A 19,831-nucleotide genomic window follows, 5' to 3' on the forward strand; every position below is an offset into this window, starting at 1 on the left:
GTGGTCCTCGGGATTCTTCTCTGTGTACACATATGTCTTGCGTGCAGGCTGCGTCCAGTTCCCTGGCTTCAACCACGCTACCTCCACTGAATCTACCTCTGTGACATTCAGCTGCCCTCTGACTCCTCTCCCATGTTCCTGGGCACCAAAGATGGTACCTGTCAACTCTGCCTCCTCCTCATGAATGGTCTCCCCGCCCATTCCCCCACCCCAGCAGCCTGGTGGGGGGGGGGGGGTCTCTGCCCCCNCCTCTCCCATGTTCCTGGGCACCAAAGATGGTACCTGTCAACTCTGCCTCCTCCTCATGAATGGTCTCCCCGCCCATTCCCCCACCCCAGCAGCCTGGGGGGGGGGGGTGTCTCTGACTCCTGTGTAGGAGGGCTGCTCTCAGGGAGCCTCTAAGCAAATGCAAACAAAGTCCTTCAGGTAGCAGGGGAGAAGGCCCCAGGGCTGGTGCAGCCAAAGATTCAAGGCTTAGAATGTGACAGCAAGCAGAGGTGCTGCCTCCTGTGAGCATGAGTTCTTGTGGGTGCCAGTGTGGTGTGGGAGTCACAGGCAGCAAGCCCACGGGTTCCTGTGCTCCTTTAACTTGGGCAGCAAAGACCCCAAACTTCCGGAATCTTGGAGACAAAGGGAGCTTCAGGCATGAGTGAACCAAAGTAACAGCACCCTTGAATCTGTGTTGACATTCTTCCGTAGCCTGGAACTTGGGCCAGACTCTAATTTCTAGCACAGTTTTCTTCTCTCCCTCATGTCTATAGATTTTACTAACGATAAAAATAGTGAACATACACTAAACTTTTACCCCAATAAGCCCTTTTAATGCCATATCTTAGTTTTCACAACACCCTAACTACTGTAGTTAAGTTTACTGGGACACCCCCAAGTTTAGGATCAAATTCTCTTCATTTAAAAAAAAAAAGTGAGGGATGTCTGGGTGGCTCAATCAGCTAAGTATCCAACTTGATTTCCACTCAGGTCATGACCTCACAATTCATGGGTTCGATCCCTGCATCGGGCTCTGTGCAGACAGCACAGAGCCTGCTTGGTATGCTCTCTCTCTCCCTATCTCTCTCTCTCTCTCTCTGCCCCTCCCCTGTTTGCATGCTTGCTGTCTCTCCCTCAAAAGAAAAAAAAAGAATTCCCATGACCTCGTGCCAAACTCCCCACACAGCTTTTTTTCTCGGGTCATTGCCTCCCCTGGAACACCAGCCCCTATATTCTATTCTGACACCCTTGCCTGACCAATACCTCCTCCTCAAAGAGCTGGTTCAGGCCCTGCTTGCTGTAGTAAGCCTTCTGGCCTTAGCACCCTGCACTGAGCAAGCACACTATGTCTCTATTGATTTGCCTGTTTCCACACTAGAAGTAGGTCTCCGGTAAGGCTGGACTGGATGTTCCATTTCTTTATATCCCATCCCACCNCATCTATATAGTCACATATTTAAATATTCTTTATATAAATAATTGCCAGAGAATCCTATCCCTCCTTTCTCCGGCTAAGGAGCTGAACTAGGAATGGATGGTATCTGCCCTATTTAAAATCACAGTCCTGTTTGGTTGTTGTAATCCTGGGCTAAGAGTCAAAGGAAATCTGGGGCGCCTGGGTGGCTTAGTCGGTTAAGCGNTAAACCAACTTGACAATAAACTTAAAAAAATAAAAATAAACTTTATTTTAGAATAGTAAAAAAAAAAAGATTCAAAGGAGATCAATGTTTCCCAAGTCCAACTTAAGACTATATGAAATAACTTCAGCTCCATGCAGCAGAAATGTCCTCTAGAAAATATTCCTTTTACTGAATGATCATTTTGCTCTCAAAAAAAAAAAAATGATGGCAAATAGCATAAAGTTCTTCTAAACCGTTTACATTGCCTCAGTGATAAGGCTTTGTATATTCTAAAAATTGGCATTGGAAGCAATTACAAAGTTTAAAAGGCTAAATGAGCATTCCCAAAGTTTAGAAGTGTGCCTGCTGGTGAAGCTGCAGGGGAAGGAGAGGCCGTACAGTGAGGACTTCAGGGTTGGCACTCCATCCTGTCCCAGGCCTCCTGCCTCGCTGGCAGGGCCCGTCCATCCCCTGGGTCTGGGGGTGGCTGCTTCCCTGCTGTCCCTTCCAGCTCAGCTGAGGCCTCCTCCTCAGGGCACCTCCTCACCCACCTTAGAGAAGGTAGCCCTTCCTGCCCCACCTCTCTGTCTTCTCACCATCTGAAAATCCATTATTTATTACCGGTACACCCTTTTTCCTGTCTCCTCTGTTGACTACCCGCTGCCGCCCCCGCCTGCCTCACAGATGCAGCCCCGCGCCCAGGGCAGGCTGTGGAGAAGGGCTCACCCCCAGCCCTCAGGCACACGTCTGTTTCTCATCTAGCCGCTCTCACAAAGTCAACTGGCCGCTCAATACAACTGTGGCCCTTTCCCAATCCCCGTTTGTAGGTAGGTGTCAAACTACCAAGCAGAGTGTCATGATCAGACCAAAATTTGAGATATTTTCTCCTTCTAAAAAGTCACTGATCTTATTCCAATATAAATGCTGTAGTTACTATTTGCATGCTATGGTATTCCAAGGGAGTGATTCTTGGATAGGAAGATGTTAACAGAACTTTTGCTAGGCTAAGACTTGGTTTCTCTGTTTTAGGTTAATCCAAAGAAGGAATGTCAGGTTGACCTGGTGTTTACCACAGATCGCTATAACCCAGAGGTAAGCTGCCATAATTGGTGAAGTATCCAATTAGCAATGCATACGGTTTTATTTTTTTTAAAGGAAAAAATCTGGGGACACCTGGGTGGCTCAGTCAGTTAAGCATCTGACTTTGGCTCAGGTCATGGTCTCATGGCTTGTGAGTTCGAGTCCCGCATCAGGCTCTGTGCTGACAGCTCAGATTCTGTGTCTCCCTCTCTCTGCCCCTCCCCCTGCTCACTCTCTGTCCCGCTCTCTCAAAAATAAAGGAACATTAAAAAATTAAATAAATAGAAGGTGAAAATCTGAATATATAGTGATCTGGAGGTTTGCGGTTGTTTTGTTCTGCTTTGTTTTCTAGTCTCCAAAATTGAAGAACAGAGCTAGGCAGGAACTCAGTATTTAATGCCTTCAACATCATGGTCTTATGCAGGGCTGCATTTAGAGCCACCATCCCCTCCTTCTTTTGCCCCTGGGAGGAAATTTCACAGTCCCCTTGGTATCTCTTCTAGCACCTCTGAATGCTTAGAATGACTCACTCTCAAATGTCAACCTGCCCCCTCCTGTCAGCTGGTGACATTTCTCGTTAGCAGGCAGACGTAGCACGAGGCCAATCCAGGAACTTCCATACAGAAGTCTTCTGTAAAACAAAGAGCAATACCAGTGTATGCCGCAGGCACTATTAGTCCCTACAGTCCTGACCAAGCAGGCCATTGTTTGCCAAGTTTCCTTTACCCGTTCTTGGGAAGGGAGTAAACAGAAGACTCACACAGAAATTAAAGCCAGATGAGCTTCCATGTGCTGGGCCAAGCCGGGTGGCAGCAGCTGAAACATGGGTGGAGAGAAGACCAGCCCAGATGCGCTTTGTGTGGTGCTGAGTCAGAGCAGGAGTCATCACATTCGAGTATCTCAGGGGCAGGCAGAGCTTCCTTCCCAGTTGGCGGGGGGCGGGGAGGGCCTGGAGAAGGCAGGACACCCCCCCACCCCCAGACTGAGGCTCCCGGAAGAATATTTACCAGTCTATAGAAACAAGTTGTAACAACATAACAGCACATTCTGACTTTGCTACTTCAAGAAGAATGAAGGAAGCCCACGAAAGACCCCTTTGATTTCTAGCCTTGCAAACGGAAAGTGTTAAGATTAAAGCTAAGGAAAAATACGCTTCCTAGATCATTTTGACCAGCAATATGTTTTTGTAAAGAGCACAGCTCGCTAATCGAAATGTTCCATTTCAGAAGGATGAGAGTGCTTTGCTTTGATTCTGTGGAGCTGTTTGGGGGGGAACAAAAAGGAAAGGAAAACAAAAGAAAACAAAAACTGGTTCATTTTCTCTTCCCTGGAAATGGCTTAGACATCAAAGGAGATTGTGTGCCAGCCCTCTCTTCTGCTTTCCATAAGCCTCTTCTGGATGACCCTTTCACCTTTATTTCTCTTTTCTGCCGATAATTAGGATTTTAATGCACCACCGAAGCTCCTTCTCTTTCAAGCTAGCACTCACAGGGGGAAAAGTCTCCCACTGGAAAAGCATACTTCAGTTTTTTTGAGTTAGCACTAGAAATGGGCTTATAAAGCAGATCCAATGTTGATTAAAATTTTTTCTTTGTGCTTTTTTCTTTTTCAGTTGAAACCAAAAAAGTTTGGGTGTTTCTTTTTTGGTTGTTGTCATCCAATTTAAATGACTGTAGAAGCACAAAAGCACGAACTGCTCAACCAAGCACTCTGTAACAGGAGTTCTTAACTAGGGGCCCCTGGATGGGTCTGGGTGGGGCCATGACTAGTGGCCACGAACTTCCTCAAATTCTAGGCCCAATGTTGATGGTCTGAGTATACATGCATTTTCCTGGGAATAGGTTCCCTGACGTTTTTTGTTGTTGGGGTAAGGAATCTGTGGCCTATAAGGATGGAGAAGCACTGTCCAACACTTGAGTCCTACATGTGATGCTTACTTGCAGCACCCAGCTGTCCAAATCCAGATGTCTCTGAATGGGAAACTAAGGGTGATCCCAGAATACTCAGATGTCTGCATTTAAATGTGAATGCAAATAAATCCCTTGAATTAGTCCCCTTTGGGTGACATCTGCCTCCATTCCTTTCAGATGAGATCCTGGAGTAGAGAGATGGAGTTAGTACAGAGGCAGGGCTTTGGCATCAGACAGACAGGAGCTCAATTCCTGGCTTACCGTTTACTAGCTGTGAGACACGGAGTACGTTCCTCTTTAGACTTCAGTATCTTACTCTGTAAAATTGGAATCTGAGGACTGAATCATAAAGCAGTGTGAGGATATTGTCATTTTTGTTCATGGAGACCATTTCATCTTTTGGTTTGACTTAGCAGGCTTGAGGTCCAGCTAAGCACTTTGTTAGTCCACAGTAGAGAGTAAAGTACCCACTATCCTTGAGGTTTGAACCAAGCAGTACTCAGTAGACATCCATGATCTTTCTTTGGAATGTGCCCAGCCTGGTTGTATAAGGGGGTCGTCAGAAAGCTCCTTAAATAACAGCAAATAGTGAAGGACTGTTGTGTTTAGCTGTGAGCAGACGGAAGCCAAGACCACTGCATCTATTACTGCCAATGCATCCTGCATTTTGTGTACCTATGTATTGGAGTGGATGGGGAGGGATTAGTACCCGTTGTGTTTAATTCCAAAATTTTTATTTCAGGAAGGTGAGGAACGCTTGGGGAAATGTTCTGCTCGAGTGTTTTTCAGGAATCAGAAACCCAGACCGGCTGTGAATGTGACTTGTACACGCCTCATTGAGAAGAACAAAAGACAACAGGAGGATTACCTGCTTTACAAGCACATGAAGCAACTCAAAACCCCCTTGGATGTAGTCAGCATACCTGGTATGAATCAGTGTCTGGAATTTCTGTATTCAGGAATGTATATAATTGCTAAATCTTAAAAAGAATAATCATTAAAATTTTTATCCCTATTTAAACAAAACGCGAAGGGATCCTTTTCCTTTTTTCATCTCCAGGACGCTATAGTAATGCCCTCAAGAGCTACCGGAGCCTTCTTTTAATCTCCCCACTTCCCATCCTAGACAAGGATCAGGGCAAGAGCTGAACCTTCAAAGAAAAGGTAGAGGTCTTTGCAATCGGATATGCACATAGGGGTATAGTTTTCTGAGTTGAGCCCAGAGCCTTAGGCAACATTTCTAAAGATTTCTGATGGCGGCTTTGGATACTTTATGTGATTAGACACCATTCCAGACCCCCACTGTGCCCATCACAGACTTCCACACCAGGGCCAGGCGAGCCAGCCTGTCTCAGGGCCTTGCTGGGAGGTTGCAGGGGAATCACGTTTATCTCCTTTTAGGTCAAGAGCTAATGGGCAGTGGTGCTGTCTTTAATAAGAAATGAGCCCTACCCTCTGAAGTGACTCAGCCGAAGCGCAGCACAGCTCGTTTGTTCTGGCGCTCAGTAGAGCGTGTGGGCAGCAGTTGAGACTGCACTTACTGGCAAATCCAATTTTCCAAACCGCAAGAGTCATCTCTGGACTTGCGCTTGGGTATTAAGCTTGACATCTGACCACTTTAGCAGCCCATCCCTCACTCTTTCGCAGCTCACTCATTTGCCCAGCAACCACAGCAGACCCGAGTCAATGTGGAAGGACCGGAGGTCTCCACTCCTGGTGCATCTGTGCCCTACCCATTTGTTGAGACTAAGTGTTCTGAAAAACCTGCAGGCAGAATGCAGGTTTCTTGCCTTTCTAAAATTCAGAAGCTTTAGGATGTTTCTCGTAACAGTTCTTTGACAACTCAGCTTAAATCCTATCGCAGATTTCTAAGGAACAATTTAAATCTTATGTTGTGGTAGAATTTGTTTATATTTAGTAGTGTCTGAAAAAAATGGGCTAGTGACTAATGCTTAAAATCAATAGTTATTTAGGGATTTTTTTCCCTTTTTGCATTGGCTGGGAAAATAAGATTTTATATATTTTCCTTAAAACAAATTTTAGAAATTNNCCCTTGAATTAGTCCCCTTTGGGTGACATCTGCCTCCATTCCTTTCAGATGAGATCCTGGAGTAGAGAGATGGAGTTAGTACAGAGGCAGGGCTTTGGCATCAGACAGACAGGAGCTCAATTCCTGGCTTACCGTTTACTAGCTGTGAGACACGGAGTACGTTCCTCTTTAGACTTCAGTATCTTACTCTGTAAAATTGGAATCTGAGGACTGAATCATAAAGCAGTGTGAGGATATTGTCATTTTTGTTCATGGAGACCATTTCATCTTTTGGTTTGACTTAGCAGGCTTGAGGTCCAGCTAAGCACTTTGTTAGTCCACAGTAGAGAGTAAAGTACCCACTATCCTTGAGGTTTGAACCAAGCAGTACTCAGTAGACATCCATGATCTTTCTTTGGAATGTGCCCAGCCTGGTTGTATAAGGGGGTCGTCAGAAAGCTCCTTAAATAACAGCAAATAGTGAAGGACTGTTGTGTTTAGCTGTGAGCAGACGGAAGCCAAGACCACTGCATCTATTACTGCCAATGCATCCTGCATTTTGTGTACCTATGTATTGGAGTGGATGGGGAGGGATTAGTACCCGTTGTGTTTAATTCCAAAATTTTTATTTCAGGAAGGTGAGGAACGCTTGGGGAAATGTTCTGCTCGAGTGTTTTTCAGGAATCAGAAACCCAGACCGGCTGTGAATGTGACTTGTACACGCCTCATTGAGAAGAACAAAAGACAACAGGAGGATTACCTGCTTTACAAGCACATGAAGCAACTCAAAACCCCCTTGGATGTAGTCAGCATACCTGGTATGAATCAGTGTCTGGAATTTCTGTATTCAGGAATGTATATAATTGCTAAATCTTAAAAAGAATAATCATTAAAATTTTTATCCCTATTTAAACAAAACGCGAAGGGATCCTTTTCCTTTTTTCATCTCCAGGACGCTATAGTAATGCCCTCAAGAGCTACCGGAGCCTTCTTTTAATCTCCCCACTTCCCATCCTAGACAAGGATCAGGGCAAGAGCTGAACCTTCAAAGAAAAGGTAGAGGTCTTTGCAATCGGATATGCACATAGGGGTATAGTTTTCTGAGTTGAGCCCAGAGCCTTAGGCAACATTTCTAAAGATTTCTGATGGCGGCTTTGGATACTTTATGTGATTAGACACCATTCCAGACCCCCACTGTGCCCATCACAGACTTCCACACCAGGGCCAGGCGAGCCAGCCTGTCTCAGGGCCTTGCTGGGAGGTTGCAGGGGAATCACGTTTATCTCCTTTTAGGTCAAGAGCTAATGGGCAGTGGTGCTGTCTTTAATAAGAAATGAGCCCTACCCTCTGAAGTGACTCAGCCGAAGCGCAGCACAGCTCGTTTGTTCTGGCGCTCAGTAGAGCGTGTGGGCAGCAGTTGAGACTGCACTTACTGGCAAATCCAATTTTCCAAACCGCAAGAGTCATCTCTGGACTTGCGCTTGGGTATTAAGCTTGACATCTGACCACTTTAGCAGCCCATCCCTCACTCTTTCGCAGCTCACTCATTTGCCCAGCAACCACAGCAGACCCGAGTCAATGTGGAAGGACCGGAGGTCTCCACTCCTGGTGCATCTGTGCCCTACCCATTTGTTGAGACTAAGTGTTCTGAAAAACCTGCAGGCAGAATACCGCTTCTTGCCTTTCTAAAATTCAGAAGCTTTAGGATGTTTCTCGTAACAGTTCTTTGACAACTCAGCTTAAATCCTATCGCAGATTTCTAAGGAACAATTTAAATCTTATGTTGTGGTAGAATTTGTTTATATTTAGTAGTGTCTGAAAAAAATGGGCTAGTGACTAATGCTTAAAATCAATAGTTATTTAGGGATTTTTTTCCCTTTTTGCATTGGCTGGGAAAATAAGATTTTATATATTTTCCTTAAAACAAATTTTAGAAATTGTAGAGGACCTTTTCTTTGAATATTTGCTACAGGATCACTAGGTTTTGGACACTTTTTCTTTTTTGGAAATACTTATTTTTGTGGGAGAGCGAACGTGCACACACAGGCACACATGCATGAGTAGGGGAGGGGCAGAGAGAGAGAGAGAGAGACAGAAGACCTGAAGCAGACTCCCTGGCTGACAGCAGCAAACCTGGACACAGGGCTGGAACTCACGAACCGTGAGATTATGACCTGAGCCAAAGTCGGATGCCTAACCAACTGAGCCACCCAGGTACCCCTGGACACGTTTTAATAGTGCAGGTAAACTGCATTATGTTCAGTTAAAAAGTCCTACGTGCCTACAAGAATCATTCTGTAACAATCTAACTTAGTGTGGCATGAAACTCCAAAAACTTTTTAAATATAGGGCACCTTTTTATAAACAGAATTTATAAGTTAACATTTTAAAAATTATTTTTAATGTTTATTTATTTTTGAGAGAGAGACAGAGACCGACAGAATGGCAGCGGGGGAGGGGCAGAGAGAGAGGGAGACACAGAATCCAAAGTAGGCTCCAGGCTCTGAGCTGTCAGCACAGAGCCTGATGCAGGGCTCGAACTCATGAACCATGAGATCATGACCTGAAGTCAGATGCTCAACTGACTGAGCCACCCCGGTGCCCCACAGTTGTCACTTTAAATTCAGTGGAGGCATACAATGGTACTATTTATAGCTTGTCTGTAAAATTATTAAGACAGAAAAGACTTGGTTTCAGACATAAGTCAGTCAAAACTATGGAGATCTCCTCAGATTAGCCAGTTCAAATCCCAGCAGCTTTTATTCAGCATTTAGTCCTCCAGGACATTGGGGTTTTATAGTCCAACTTGCTCTACAGTTGATAGGTAAGGCTATCTAAATCCATTCAGGATATCCTTGCTCCACACTGTTCCCCCTCCCCCCCAAAAAAAGGTAGCTGTTTGATTTTTAGTATGAGTACAGTTTTCACTTTTTCTGATGAATTTACAAACTTTCTATACATGAGCCCAAGTGCTCTACAAAGGAAAAGACTGAAGACCTGGGAACAACCAGCCAGAGTCCTGTCATCTGAGTGATTCTATAGCAGCACTGCCAGCATTTATACTTTCAATTGTCTGCACTATTCACAGTGTTAGGTGTGACTAACTTGCCTTCTAGTAACAGGTTTTGTTGAACTCACAGTAGCATTGGGAGAAGAATCCTGTGACTGGGAGATGGATGAAGGAAGCTTTCCCTCTCTCCCTCCCATCCCTACATACACAACAGGAATCCAGGGCTCAGCTCAAATCTCATCCCGGGAAGCTTTCCCCAAATCTCTCCAGCCCAAAGACCCCTCTCCCTCCCATGTTCTGTCAGATCTTTGACCCTCTTTCTCTGGTGGAAGGTATCAGCCGTGTTTCTGCACCGTCAACAAGTAGAGGGCAGGGACCATCTTCGTGACCCTCCCACCACCCCTGCAATCTGTGAATGATATTTGAATTGATAACCATTCTAAAACACCCAAGTTCTACCAGTACAGAAAGGAATTTATGCTAATGATTATTTTACCAAGAAGGATTAATTTCCTAGTAGGTTTGTTCTTATTCCTCACATATTATACTATTATTTGGCTTATATTTAAGCTAAGAATATCTCCACCAAGTTGCATGAAATGATGGTCCATGAGCAGTTATCTCATAAATCAATAACTTGCTAAAATTTGAGTTCCTAAAAGTCACAAAAGGTAATTTATTAATCATTGTAATCCCACCTTAATCAGTGTAGTTAAGTTGGTTTTAATAAATGTTTGCTGAAATAAAAAAATTGTAATTCCAAAAACAATACCACAGGAAAAAACCTCCTGATTTCTGCATGTGTTCCAAGTCACTAACAGAGATACTGCCAATTCATTGATGAGCTTTAAAGCCAATGATCAGAGAAAGACATTTAGTGATTGGCAAAGACCATCACATTGACTATAGACCCAGACCAGAAGATAATGTGGAGAAGATAATTGATAGACTTTTCCATCTAATTTAAAGACGTTTCTCAACTAACAAGACTTTGAGTACCATTATAGCTCTTACTTTGCATTAATATCATACATTTGTACTATATTAGTATATTAGTATAGTGTATATTAGTGTATGTATACTAATATATATAGTTATATTAGTATAGTATATGTTAGTATATACATACTATAGTACATTAATATAGTACAGCAAATAAGTTTTTTTAGTAGCTTTACTCAGTAGGACAAATTGAAGCACATAAATCTTCATATGATGTAGAAACAGGTAAGAACAAGTCACGTGTCCAGCTCAAGATCTTGCTGTAAGAGATGACGAATGTGACTAAACTTATGCCCCTATTTCAGTACTGAAACATATGAAATTTTACCCACAAAATGTCATAATACAAATGTGCTTTTGTTTTCTTCCTCTCAGATAACCATGGACATATTGATCCTTCTCTGAGACCCATTTGGGATTTGGCTTTTCTTGGTGGCTCTTACGTGATGTGGGAAAAGACAACCCAGTCTTTACACTACTACATGGCACAGCTCAGCAGTGTTAACCAATGGGTAAGAAAAAAACTTAGTTATTTTTATGTCACAAGATACAACCAATGCAGTGTTTTAAAACTAAATTAATGTGAATTTCTAGTTTTATGTCAATAGTTTCATTCATTCAGTAAAGATTTCTGTGTCTGTAATGGGCCAGGTATAGTTTTAGAGACTGTGGACATAGCAGTGAACAAAAAACACATTGTAGCTGCCCTCATTGAAACTCTAGTGAGAGAAGACACAGACTGTAAACTAATAAATAATTAATATGTAGCAAAAGGTGGTAGTGTGTGCTATGGAAAAAAATAAGGGAGAAGGGAATGCAAGGTGTTGATAGAATTACTACTCATATTGTCTAATTTGAGCAAGGATGAGTGTGGGGCACAGGCCTGGGAGAAGTGAGTAAACCATGCCTCCAAAGGGAAGATATTTTCAGGCAGAGGGAACTGAGGCAGCAATGTGGCGGATGGGTTGGAGAAATAGCAGTGAAGCTGATGTGGCTGGAACAGAGTCCGCAAGGGGAGGGTGCCGGGAGATGAAATCAACTGGAGAGGACCAGTTCGTGTAAGGCCTCACAGGCCAGTAGAAGGACCTTGTCTTTTACTCTTGAGAGGGTTTTTAGCCCAGGAGTTGTAAGATCTGACTGACTTACAATACCATCATTCTGGTTGCTGTGTTGAAACCAGACCACAGAGAGATGAGAGGAGGCAGCAAGACCAGCAAAGTATCTCAGTAATCTAGGCAAGGCCTGGGGGTGGTAGCCGTGGAGGTGGTGGGAAGTGTTTGGATTCTTCATATATTTTGAAGTTAGACCAACTTTATTTGTTGATATGGATATATCCAAGAATGAGAAAAGTCAGGGATGAGTCTTATGACTTTGGCCTGAGTAACTAAAAGGACAGAGTCTTCATTTACTGATTGGGGAAGACTTTAGGAGGAACAGATCTGGGAAGAAATTAGCTTGGTTTGGGGCATTCTGAATTCTACTAAATTATCATATATGTAGGATTTAAAGCCACAAGAGTGGGTGACATCACAGAGGATGTGTAGGTAGAGAAAAGAAGGTCTGTATTGAGAGTCCTGCTACACTTGTAACTTTAGAAGTTGAAGATATAAGAAAAGAAGGTGTTTCAAGGATGAGGCTTGACCATATCCAGTGCTGCTGGAGAATTATGTATGAAGAGCCCTGAGACTGACCATTTGATTTAGACTGTTGGAAATCACTGGAGAGCTTGTCAAGAGCTATGTCTCTGACGTGGTGCAGGCAAAAGCCTGAGTGGAATATGTTGGGAGAGACTGGGAACAGAGAATTCATCTCTTCCATCTATTTCAAGGAATTCGGCTGTAAAGGGGAGTATAAGAAAGCAAGGGGCTATAGCTACAGGATGGGTGAGTATAGGGTTGAAAGAAAGTTTGTTTTCTTTTGTATTTTTGGGTTGGGAGATTTAACAGCATATTTATATGTTGCTGGGAAAAATCCAGTAGAGAGGGGCAAAGTAGGACTTGTAGGAAAGCAAAGGAAGAATTGTTGGGGTTCATATATTTGAGTGGGCAAGAGGCTAGGATCAATCCAGGAGTTGCTTTTAGACAGGAACATGGAGAGTTCTCCTGGAGGGAAGGCAGAGAAGCAATGGCATAGTTTCTGACAGGAGGCTGAGTATCCTGGAGGGAGCCCATGGAAATTCTCACTGCTTCTGTGCTCTCACTGAAAGAGGCAAAGTCATCAGGTTGGAGCAAGGATAAGAGCTGAGGTGTTGGAACGGTGGGGGATGCGTGGACTTGGCATTGTGCACCGCTGCAGGCTCCTTGAATGCCTGGGCTCATGAATTTCAAGGAGGACCAGTCATGCTGAGCTGTCTGGGTGCAGGCACGGAGTAGGCCAGAAGTGGATGTAGCCCAATATGGGGTTCTTGTCAGGCAAGGGTGATATAGAGAGAAAGGGGGGCATTTCCACAATAAACAAAGTCAGCCACTCCAAGAGAGGCAAGCTGAGCTAACCTTAAGTACAGATTTCTAAAATCCATTTTCTTCATGGATGTGTGAAGTCGTAGATTCACCTATGGGTGGATCATCAGTGAATATCTTCTGAGTACAAAGATTTGCCCATCATCAAATAAGCACTTACTGAAAAAAATTTTATTATTTAAAATTGATTCTCAATGTTCTATTAGTTTTAGATGCACAACATAGTGATTGGACAATTCTACATATTAGCTAATGCTTGCCACGAAAACTGCTGTTAGCACATCTGTCACCATGCAACGTTATTACCGTATTATTGACTGTGTTCCACGTGCTGTACTTTTCATCTCCATGATTTATTTATTTTATGACTGGAAGTTTGTACCTCTTAATCCCCTTCACTTAATTCACCCATTCGCCCATTCCTCACCTCTGGAAACCACCAGTTCTCTGGATTTATGAGTCTGTTTTCTTTGTCTTGTTACATTTCACATATAAATGTATGTGTCCTCTGCCTTATTTCATTTACTGTAGTACCCTCTAGGTCCATCCATGTTGTTACAAATGGCTAGATATTCTTTTTTATAGCTCAGTAATATTCCATTCCATTCCATACCTCATCTTTCTTATATATTCATCTACTGTTGGACACTTAGATTGTTTCCATATCTTAGTTAATTGTAAATGATGCTGCAGTGAACTAAAGGTGTATCTTTTCCACTTAGTATTTTCCTTTTCTTTGGGTGAATACCAAATAGTGGAATTTTTGGATTGTGTGGTATTTGTATTTTGAACTTTTTGAAGAGCCTCCATGCTGTTTACCATGGTGGTTGCGCCAACTTACATTCCTACCAGCAGACACTTGTTATTTCCTGTCTTTTTATTTTAGCCATTCTGACAGGTATAAGGTGATATTTCATTGTGGTTTTGATTTGCATATGGATGATGAGTGATTTTGAGCATCTTTTCATGTGTGTGTTTGCCATCTGTATATTTTCTTTGGAGAAATATCCATTCAGGGCCTCTGCCCAATTTTAATCAGATTGGAATTTTTTTGTTTGTGTTGAGTTGAATGAGTCCTTTACATACTTTGGATATTAACTCCTTATCTGAGAAATCATTTTTAAATATCTTCTCCCATTCAGTATGTGGCCTTTTTGTCTAGCTGATGTTTTTCTTTGCTGTGAAAAATCTTTTTATATTGGTGTAGTCCCAAAACTTTATTTTTGCTTTAGTTTCCCTTGCTTCAGGAGATATATCCATTCATATGTTGCTAGAATCAGTGTCTAAAATACACAGCCTGTGCTTTCTTTTCAGAGTTTTATGGTTTCAGGTCTCACATTTAGGTCTTCAATCCATTTTGAGTTTATTTTTGTGTATGGTGTAAGAAAGTGGTCCAGGTTCCTCTTGTATGTAGTTGTCCAGCCTTCCCAACACCATTTGTTGAAGAAACTGCCTTTCCTCATTGTAAAGTCTTGACTTCTTTGTCATAGATTAATTGACCATATAGGTGTGGGTTTATTTCTGGGCTCTCTGTTCTGTTTCACTGATCTGTGTGTCTATTTCTGTGCCAGTACCATTCTGTTTTGATTACTGTGGCTTTATAGTATATCTTGAAACCTGGAATTGTGATACTTCCAGTTTTGTTTTTCTTTGTCAAGATTTCTTTGGCTATTTGAGTCTTTTGTGGTTCCATACAAATTTAGGGTTATTTGTTCTAGTTCTGTGAAAAATAGTATTGGTATTTTGATAGAGATGACATTAAATCTGTAGACTGCTTTGGGCAGTATGAACATTTTAACAATATTCTTCCAGTTCATAAACATGAACTACCTTGCCATTTGTTTGTGTTTTCTCCAATTTCTTTCATCGGTATCTGATAGATTTCAGAGTATAGGTCTTTGACCTCGTTGGTGAAATCTGTTCCTAGGTATTTTATTCTTTTGGGCATAATTGTCAATGGGATTGTTTTCTTTACTTCTCATTCTGCTACTTCATCATAAGTACAGAAATGCAACAGATTTCTGTAATTAATTTGGTATCTTGCAAGTTTACTGAATTCATTTATTCTGATCATTTTTTGGTGGAGTTTTAAGGGTTTTCTACATATACTATCATGTCATCTGCGAATAGTGGAAGTTCGACTTCTTCCTTATCAATTTGAATGATTTTATTTCCTGTCTGATTGCCACAAGTAGGGCTTCAGTACTATGTTGAATAAGCGTGGTAAGAGTGGACATCCTTGTCTTGTTCTTGGTCTTAAAGACAATTTCAGTTTTTTACCATTGAGTATGAGATTAGCTGTGGGCTTTTCATTCATGGCCTTTTTGTAGGTTGTGGGATGTCTCCTCTAACCCTACTTTGTTGAGAGTTTTTATCATGAATGGGTGTTATATTTTGTCAGATGTTTTTCCTGTATCTGTGGAGATGATCATAGGGTTTTTATCCTTTCCCTTGTTGATGTGATATATCATGTTGATTGATTTATGAATTTTGAACCACTGTTGCATCCCTGGAATAAATCCCACTTGATTGTTGAATGATCCTTTTAATGTATTGTCGATATCAGTTTGTTAATAATTTTGTTAAGTGTTTTTGCATCTGTATTCACTAGAAGTATTGGCCTGTTTTCTTTGTAGTGTCTTTGTGTGGTTTTGGTATCAGGATAATGATGGCCTGGTTCTGACTTTCATTGGGAGTTTTTATTATTACTGATTCAATTTTATTACTACTAATTGGTCTGTTCAGATTTTTCATTTCTTCCTGGTATAGTTTTGGAGGATTGTGTTTCTAGAAATTTATCCATTTCTTCTAGGTTGTCTAATTTTTGGCACATACTTTTTCATAATCTCTTCTAAATCCTTTGTATTTTTTCAGTGTCATTAGTTACTCTGCTTCATTTCTGATTTTATTTGATTCCTCTTTTTTACTGATGGTTCTGGCTAACGAGTTATAAATTTGCTTATTTTTTCAAAGAAGAGGCCCTGGGTTTCATTTATCTTTCCTGGTTTTTGATTTTTGGTTTTTGTTTTTTGGTTTTTGTTTAGTCTCTACTTCATTTATTTCTGCTCTACTATTTATTTCTTTATTAGCTTTGGCTTTGTTTGTTGTTTGTTTTTTGGGTTTTTTTAGCTCCTGTAGGTGTAAGCTTGTTGTTTGAGATTTGTGTTGTGTTTTTTTTTTTATCATTGATTCTTTTAAAAGACAATTTTCCATGTGAAGTTCCTCTTTTTTTTCATCATTGGTTTTGATGTCTATTATTTTATTACCAGTATTAAATGGACTCATGAAATTTAACAAAAAATTTTTAAAGAATATGTGACATTCATTTTTGTACAGTCATTTTGTTAGCTCCTTTATGCCATTTAATAACACTAAATAAACTTTATGAACCCCCAAATAAATCACTTCTTTCAGGAAAAGTTATTCAAGAGATACCAACTGGGGGCACTTGAGTGGCTCAGTCAGTTAAGTGTTCATCTCTTGATTTTAGATCTGGTCATGATCTCATGGCTTGTGAGTTCAAGTCCTGCATCAACCTCTGTGCTCTCAGCTACTTGAGATTCTCCCTTTCCTCTCTCTCCTCTCCTCTTCCCCCACCTCTTTCTCAAAATAAATAAATTTAAATTCAATTTTTAAAAAAATCTCAGATGTTTGTTTATGCAGGCTGTCTTTGTAGTCAGTTTACTTTGAAAGCTCTTTGTGTTTTTTAAATAATATTTCCAGTATAGTTGGGGGATCTGGGTGGCTCAGTTGGTTAAGCGGCCTACTTTGGCTCAGGTCATGATCTTATAGTGCATGAGTTCAAGCCCTGTGTAGGGCTCTGTGCTAACAGCTTGGAGCCTGGAGCCTGCTTTGGAGTTTGTGTCTCCATCTCTCCCTGCCCCTCCCCCACTCATGCTCTGTCTGTCAAAAATAAACATTAAAAATATAAATAATAGCAGTGCCTGGATGGTTCAGTCAGTTGAGTGTTTGACTTTGGCTCGGGTCATAGTCTCACAGTTCATGAGTTCAAGCCCCTGCGTTGGGCTCAGTGCTGACAGCTCTGATTCTGCTTCAATCTCAGCTCTGCTTCAGATTCTGACTCCATCACTCTCTGCCCCTCCCCCTACCTCAACTATAAATAAACATTAATTTTTAAAATATATTAAATAATAAATAAACTACAATTCCAGTATAGTTAACAGTGTTATATTAGTTTCAGGTGTACAATATAGTGATTCAACAATTCTATATATTGCCTCATCATGGTAAGTGCATGCTTTTATCCTCATCATCTATTTTACCCATCCTCCCACTCCCCTTCCCTCTGGTAATCATCTGTTTGTTTTCTATAGTTAAGAGTCTTTTTATTTTTGGTCTCTTTTATTCTTTGTTCATTTGTTTCTTAAATTATACAAATGAGTGAAATAATATGATATTTTTCTTATCTAACTTATTTCACTTAGCATTATACTCTCTAGCTCCATCCATGTTGTTGCAAATGTCAAGATTTTATTGCTGTTATTCGATTGTGTGTATATACACCATATTTTTTTTTATCCATTCATCTATTGATGGACACTTGGGTAGCTTCCATAGTTTGGCTATTATAAAACTGCAGTAAACATAGGGGTGTATATATTTTTTCAAATTAGTGTTTTTATATTTTTGAGTAAATCCCCAGTAGTGGAATTACCAGATCATGTGGAAATTCTATTTTTAATTTTTTAAGGAACTTCCATACTGTTTTCCACAGTGGCTGAACTGTATGTCTTTCCTTCTCTTTCTCTCTCCTGTTTTTTTGTTTTGTTTTGTTTTGTTTTGTTTTTTTGAGAGAGAGAGCATGAGCAGAGAAGAAGGATGGAAGATGGGGGGCAGGCTCTATGCTCAGTGTAGAGCCTCACACCGGGCTTCATCCCATGACCCTGGGACCATGACCTGAGCCAAAATCAAGAATTGGATGCTCCACTGACTGATCCACCCAGGCGCTGCTGTGTGTCTTTTTTGTAGACATGTTTTCTGTCCATTTTTAACTGGGTTATTCAGATTTTTTGTGTTGAATTGTATCAGTCCTTTATGAATTTTGGATACTAACCTTTTATCAGATATGCCATTTGCAAATATCTTCTCCCATTCCATAGGTTGCCTTTTAGTTTTGTTGATTGTTCCCTTTACTGTGCAGAAACTTCTTATTTTGATGTAGTCCCAATAGTTTATTTTTGCTTTTTTTTAATTAAAAAAAATTTTTTAATGTTTATTTACTTTTGAGAGAGAGAGAGACAGAGGGAAACAAGCCTGACACAGGGCTCGAACTCACAGACCGCAAGATCATGACCTGAGCTGAGGTTGGATGCTCAACTGACTGAGCCACCAAGGCACCCCTACTTTTGCTTTTGTTTCCCTTGCTTCAGGAGTCATATCTAGACAAAGGCTGCTATGGCCAATATCAGAGAAATTACTGCCTGTGTTCTCTTCTAGGATTTTTATGGTTTCAGGTCTCACATTTAGGTCTTTAATCCATTTTTAGTTTACTTTTGTGTTTAGTGTGAAAAGTGGTCTGGTTTCTTTCCTAAATATAGCTGTCCAGTTTTCCCAACACAATTTGTTGAAGAAACGGACTTTTTACCATTGTATATTCTTTCCTCCTTTGTTGAAGATTAATTAATCATATAATTATGGGTTTATTTCTGGGCTTTCTATTCTGTTCCATTGTCTGTTTTTGTGCCAGTACCATACTGCTTTGATAACTACAGCTTTGTAGTATATCTTGATATCTGGGATTGTGATACCTCCAGTTTTGTTCTTTTTCAAGATTGCTTTGGCTATTCAGGGTCTTATGTTGTTCCATACAAATTTTAGGATTATTTGTTCTAGTTTTATGAAAAATACTGTTGGTATTTTGATAGGGATTTCAGTAAATGTGTAGATAGCTTTGGGCAGTATAGAAATTTTAAAATATTGTTTCTTCCAATCCATGAGCATGGAATAGCTTGACTTTTGTATCTGTCATCTTCAATTTCACTAATCAATTTTTTATAGTTTTCAGAGAATAGGACTCCTTGATTAAATTTATTCTTAGGTATTTTTATACTTTTTGGTGCAATTGTAAATGGGATTGTTTTCTTAATACCTCTTTCTGCTGCTTCATTATTAGTGTATAGAAATGTAACATTTCTGTACATTGATTTTTGTGCCCTACAATTTTCCTGAAATCATTTATCAGTTCTAGCTTTTTTTTTTTTTTTTTTGGTGGAGTCTTTAGAATTTTCTATGTATAGTATCATGTCATCTACAAATAGTGAAAGTTTGGGGTGCCTGGGTAGTGCAGTCAGTTGAGCATCTGACTCTTGATTTCAGCTCAGGTCATGATCCCAGGGTCATGGGATCAAGCCCTGTGTCCGGCTTTGTGCGTGCTGAGCATGGAGGCTTAACATTCTCTCTTTCTCTCCCTCTTCCATTCTCCCTGACTCACACCCTTTCTCTAAAATTGGAAAAAAAAACAAACAACAACAACAAAAAAACCCAACAACCTAGAAATACTGAAAGTTTTGCTGCTTCCTTACCAGTTTGGATGCCTTTTATTTCTTTTACTTGTCTGGCTGCTGTATACACCCTATGATACTGTGTTAAATAAAAACGGTAAGAGTGGACATCCCTGGCTTATTCTTGATCTTAGGAGAAAAGCTGTGTATTTCATCATTAACTATGATGTTTGCTATGGGGTTTTCTTTCTTTTTTTTTTTTTTTTTTTTTTT

General features: G+C 40.9%; 1 protein-coding gene across 1 annotated transcript in view; it reads left to right on the top strand.

The window, feature by feature from the left end:
* Positions 1-515: 515 nt before the first annotated feature.
* The window catches only part of RARRES1 (retinoic acid receptor responder 1), a 43,902-nt gene continuing 24,586 nt past the window's right edge, over positions 516-19,831 (top strand). The window contains exons 1-5 of the mRNA XM_077779420.1: positions 516-643; positions 1,958-2,168; positions 2,637-2,699; positions 5,340-5,523; positions 11,014-11,150. Coding sequence (XP_077635546.1) covers positions 516-643; positions 1,958-2,168; positions 2,637-2,699; positions 5,340-5,523; positions 11,014-11,150 — 723 coding nt within the window. The remainder of the gene's footprint in view (positions 644-1,957; positions 2,169-2,636; positions 2,700-5,339; positions 5,524-11,013; positions 11,151-19,831) is intronic.

Source organism: Crocuta crocuta, unplaced genomic scaffold (genome assembly GCF_008692635.1).
Source record: "Crocuta crocuta isolate KB4526 unplaced genomic scaffold, BGI_CrCroc_1.0 scaffold426, whole genome shotgun sequence".
NCBI classification, from domain to species: domain Eukaryota; kingdom Metazoa; phylum Chordata; class Mammalia; order Carnivora; family Hyaenidae; genus Crocuta; species Crocuta crocuta.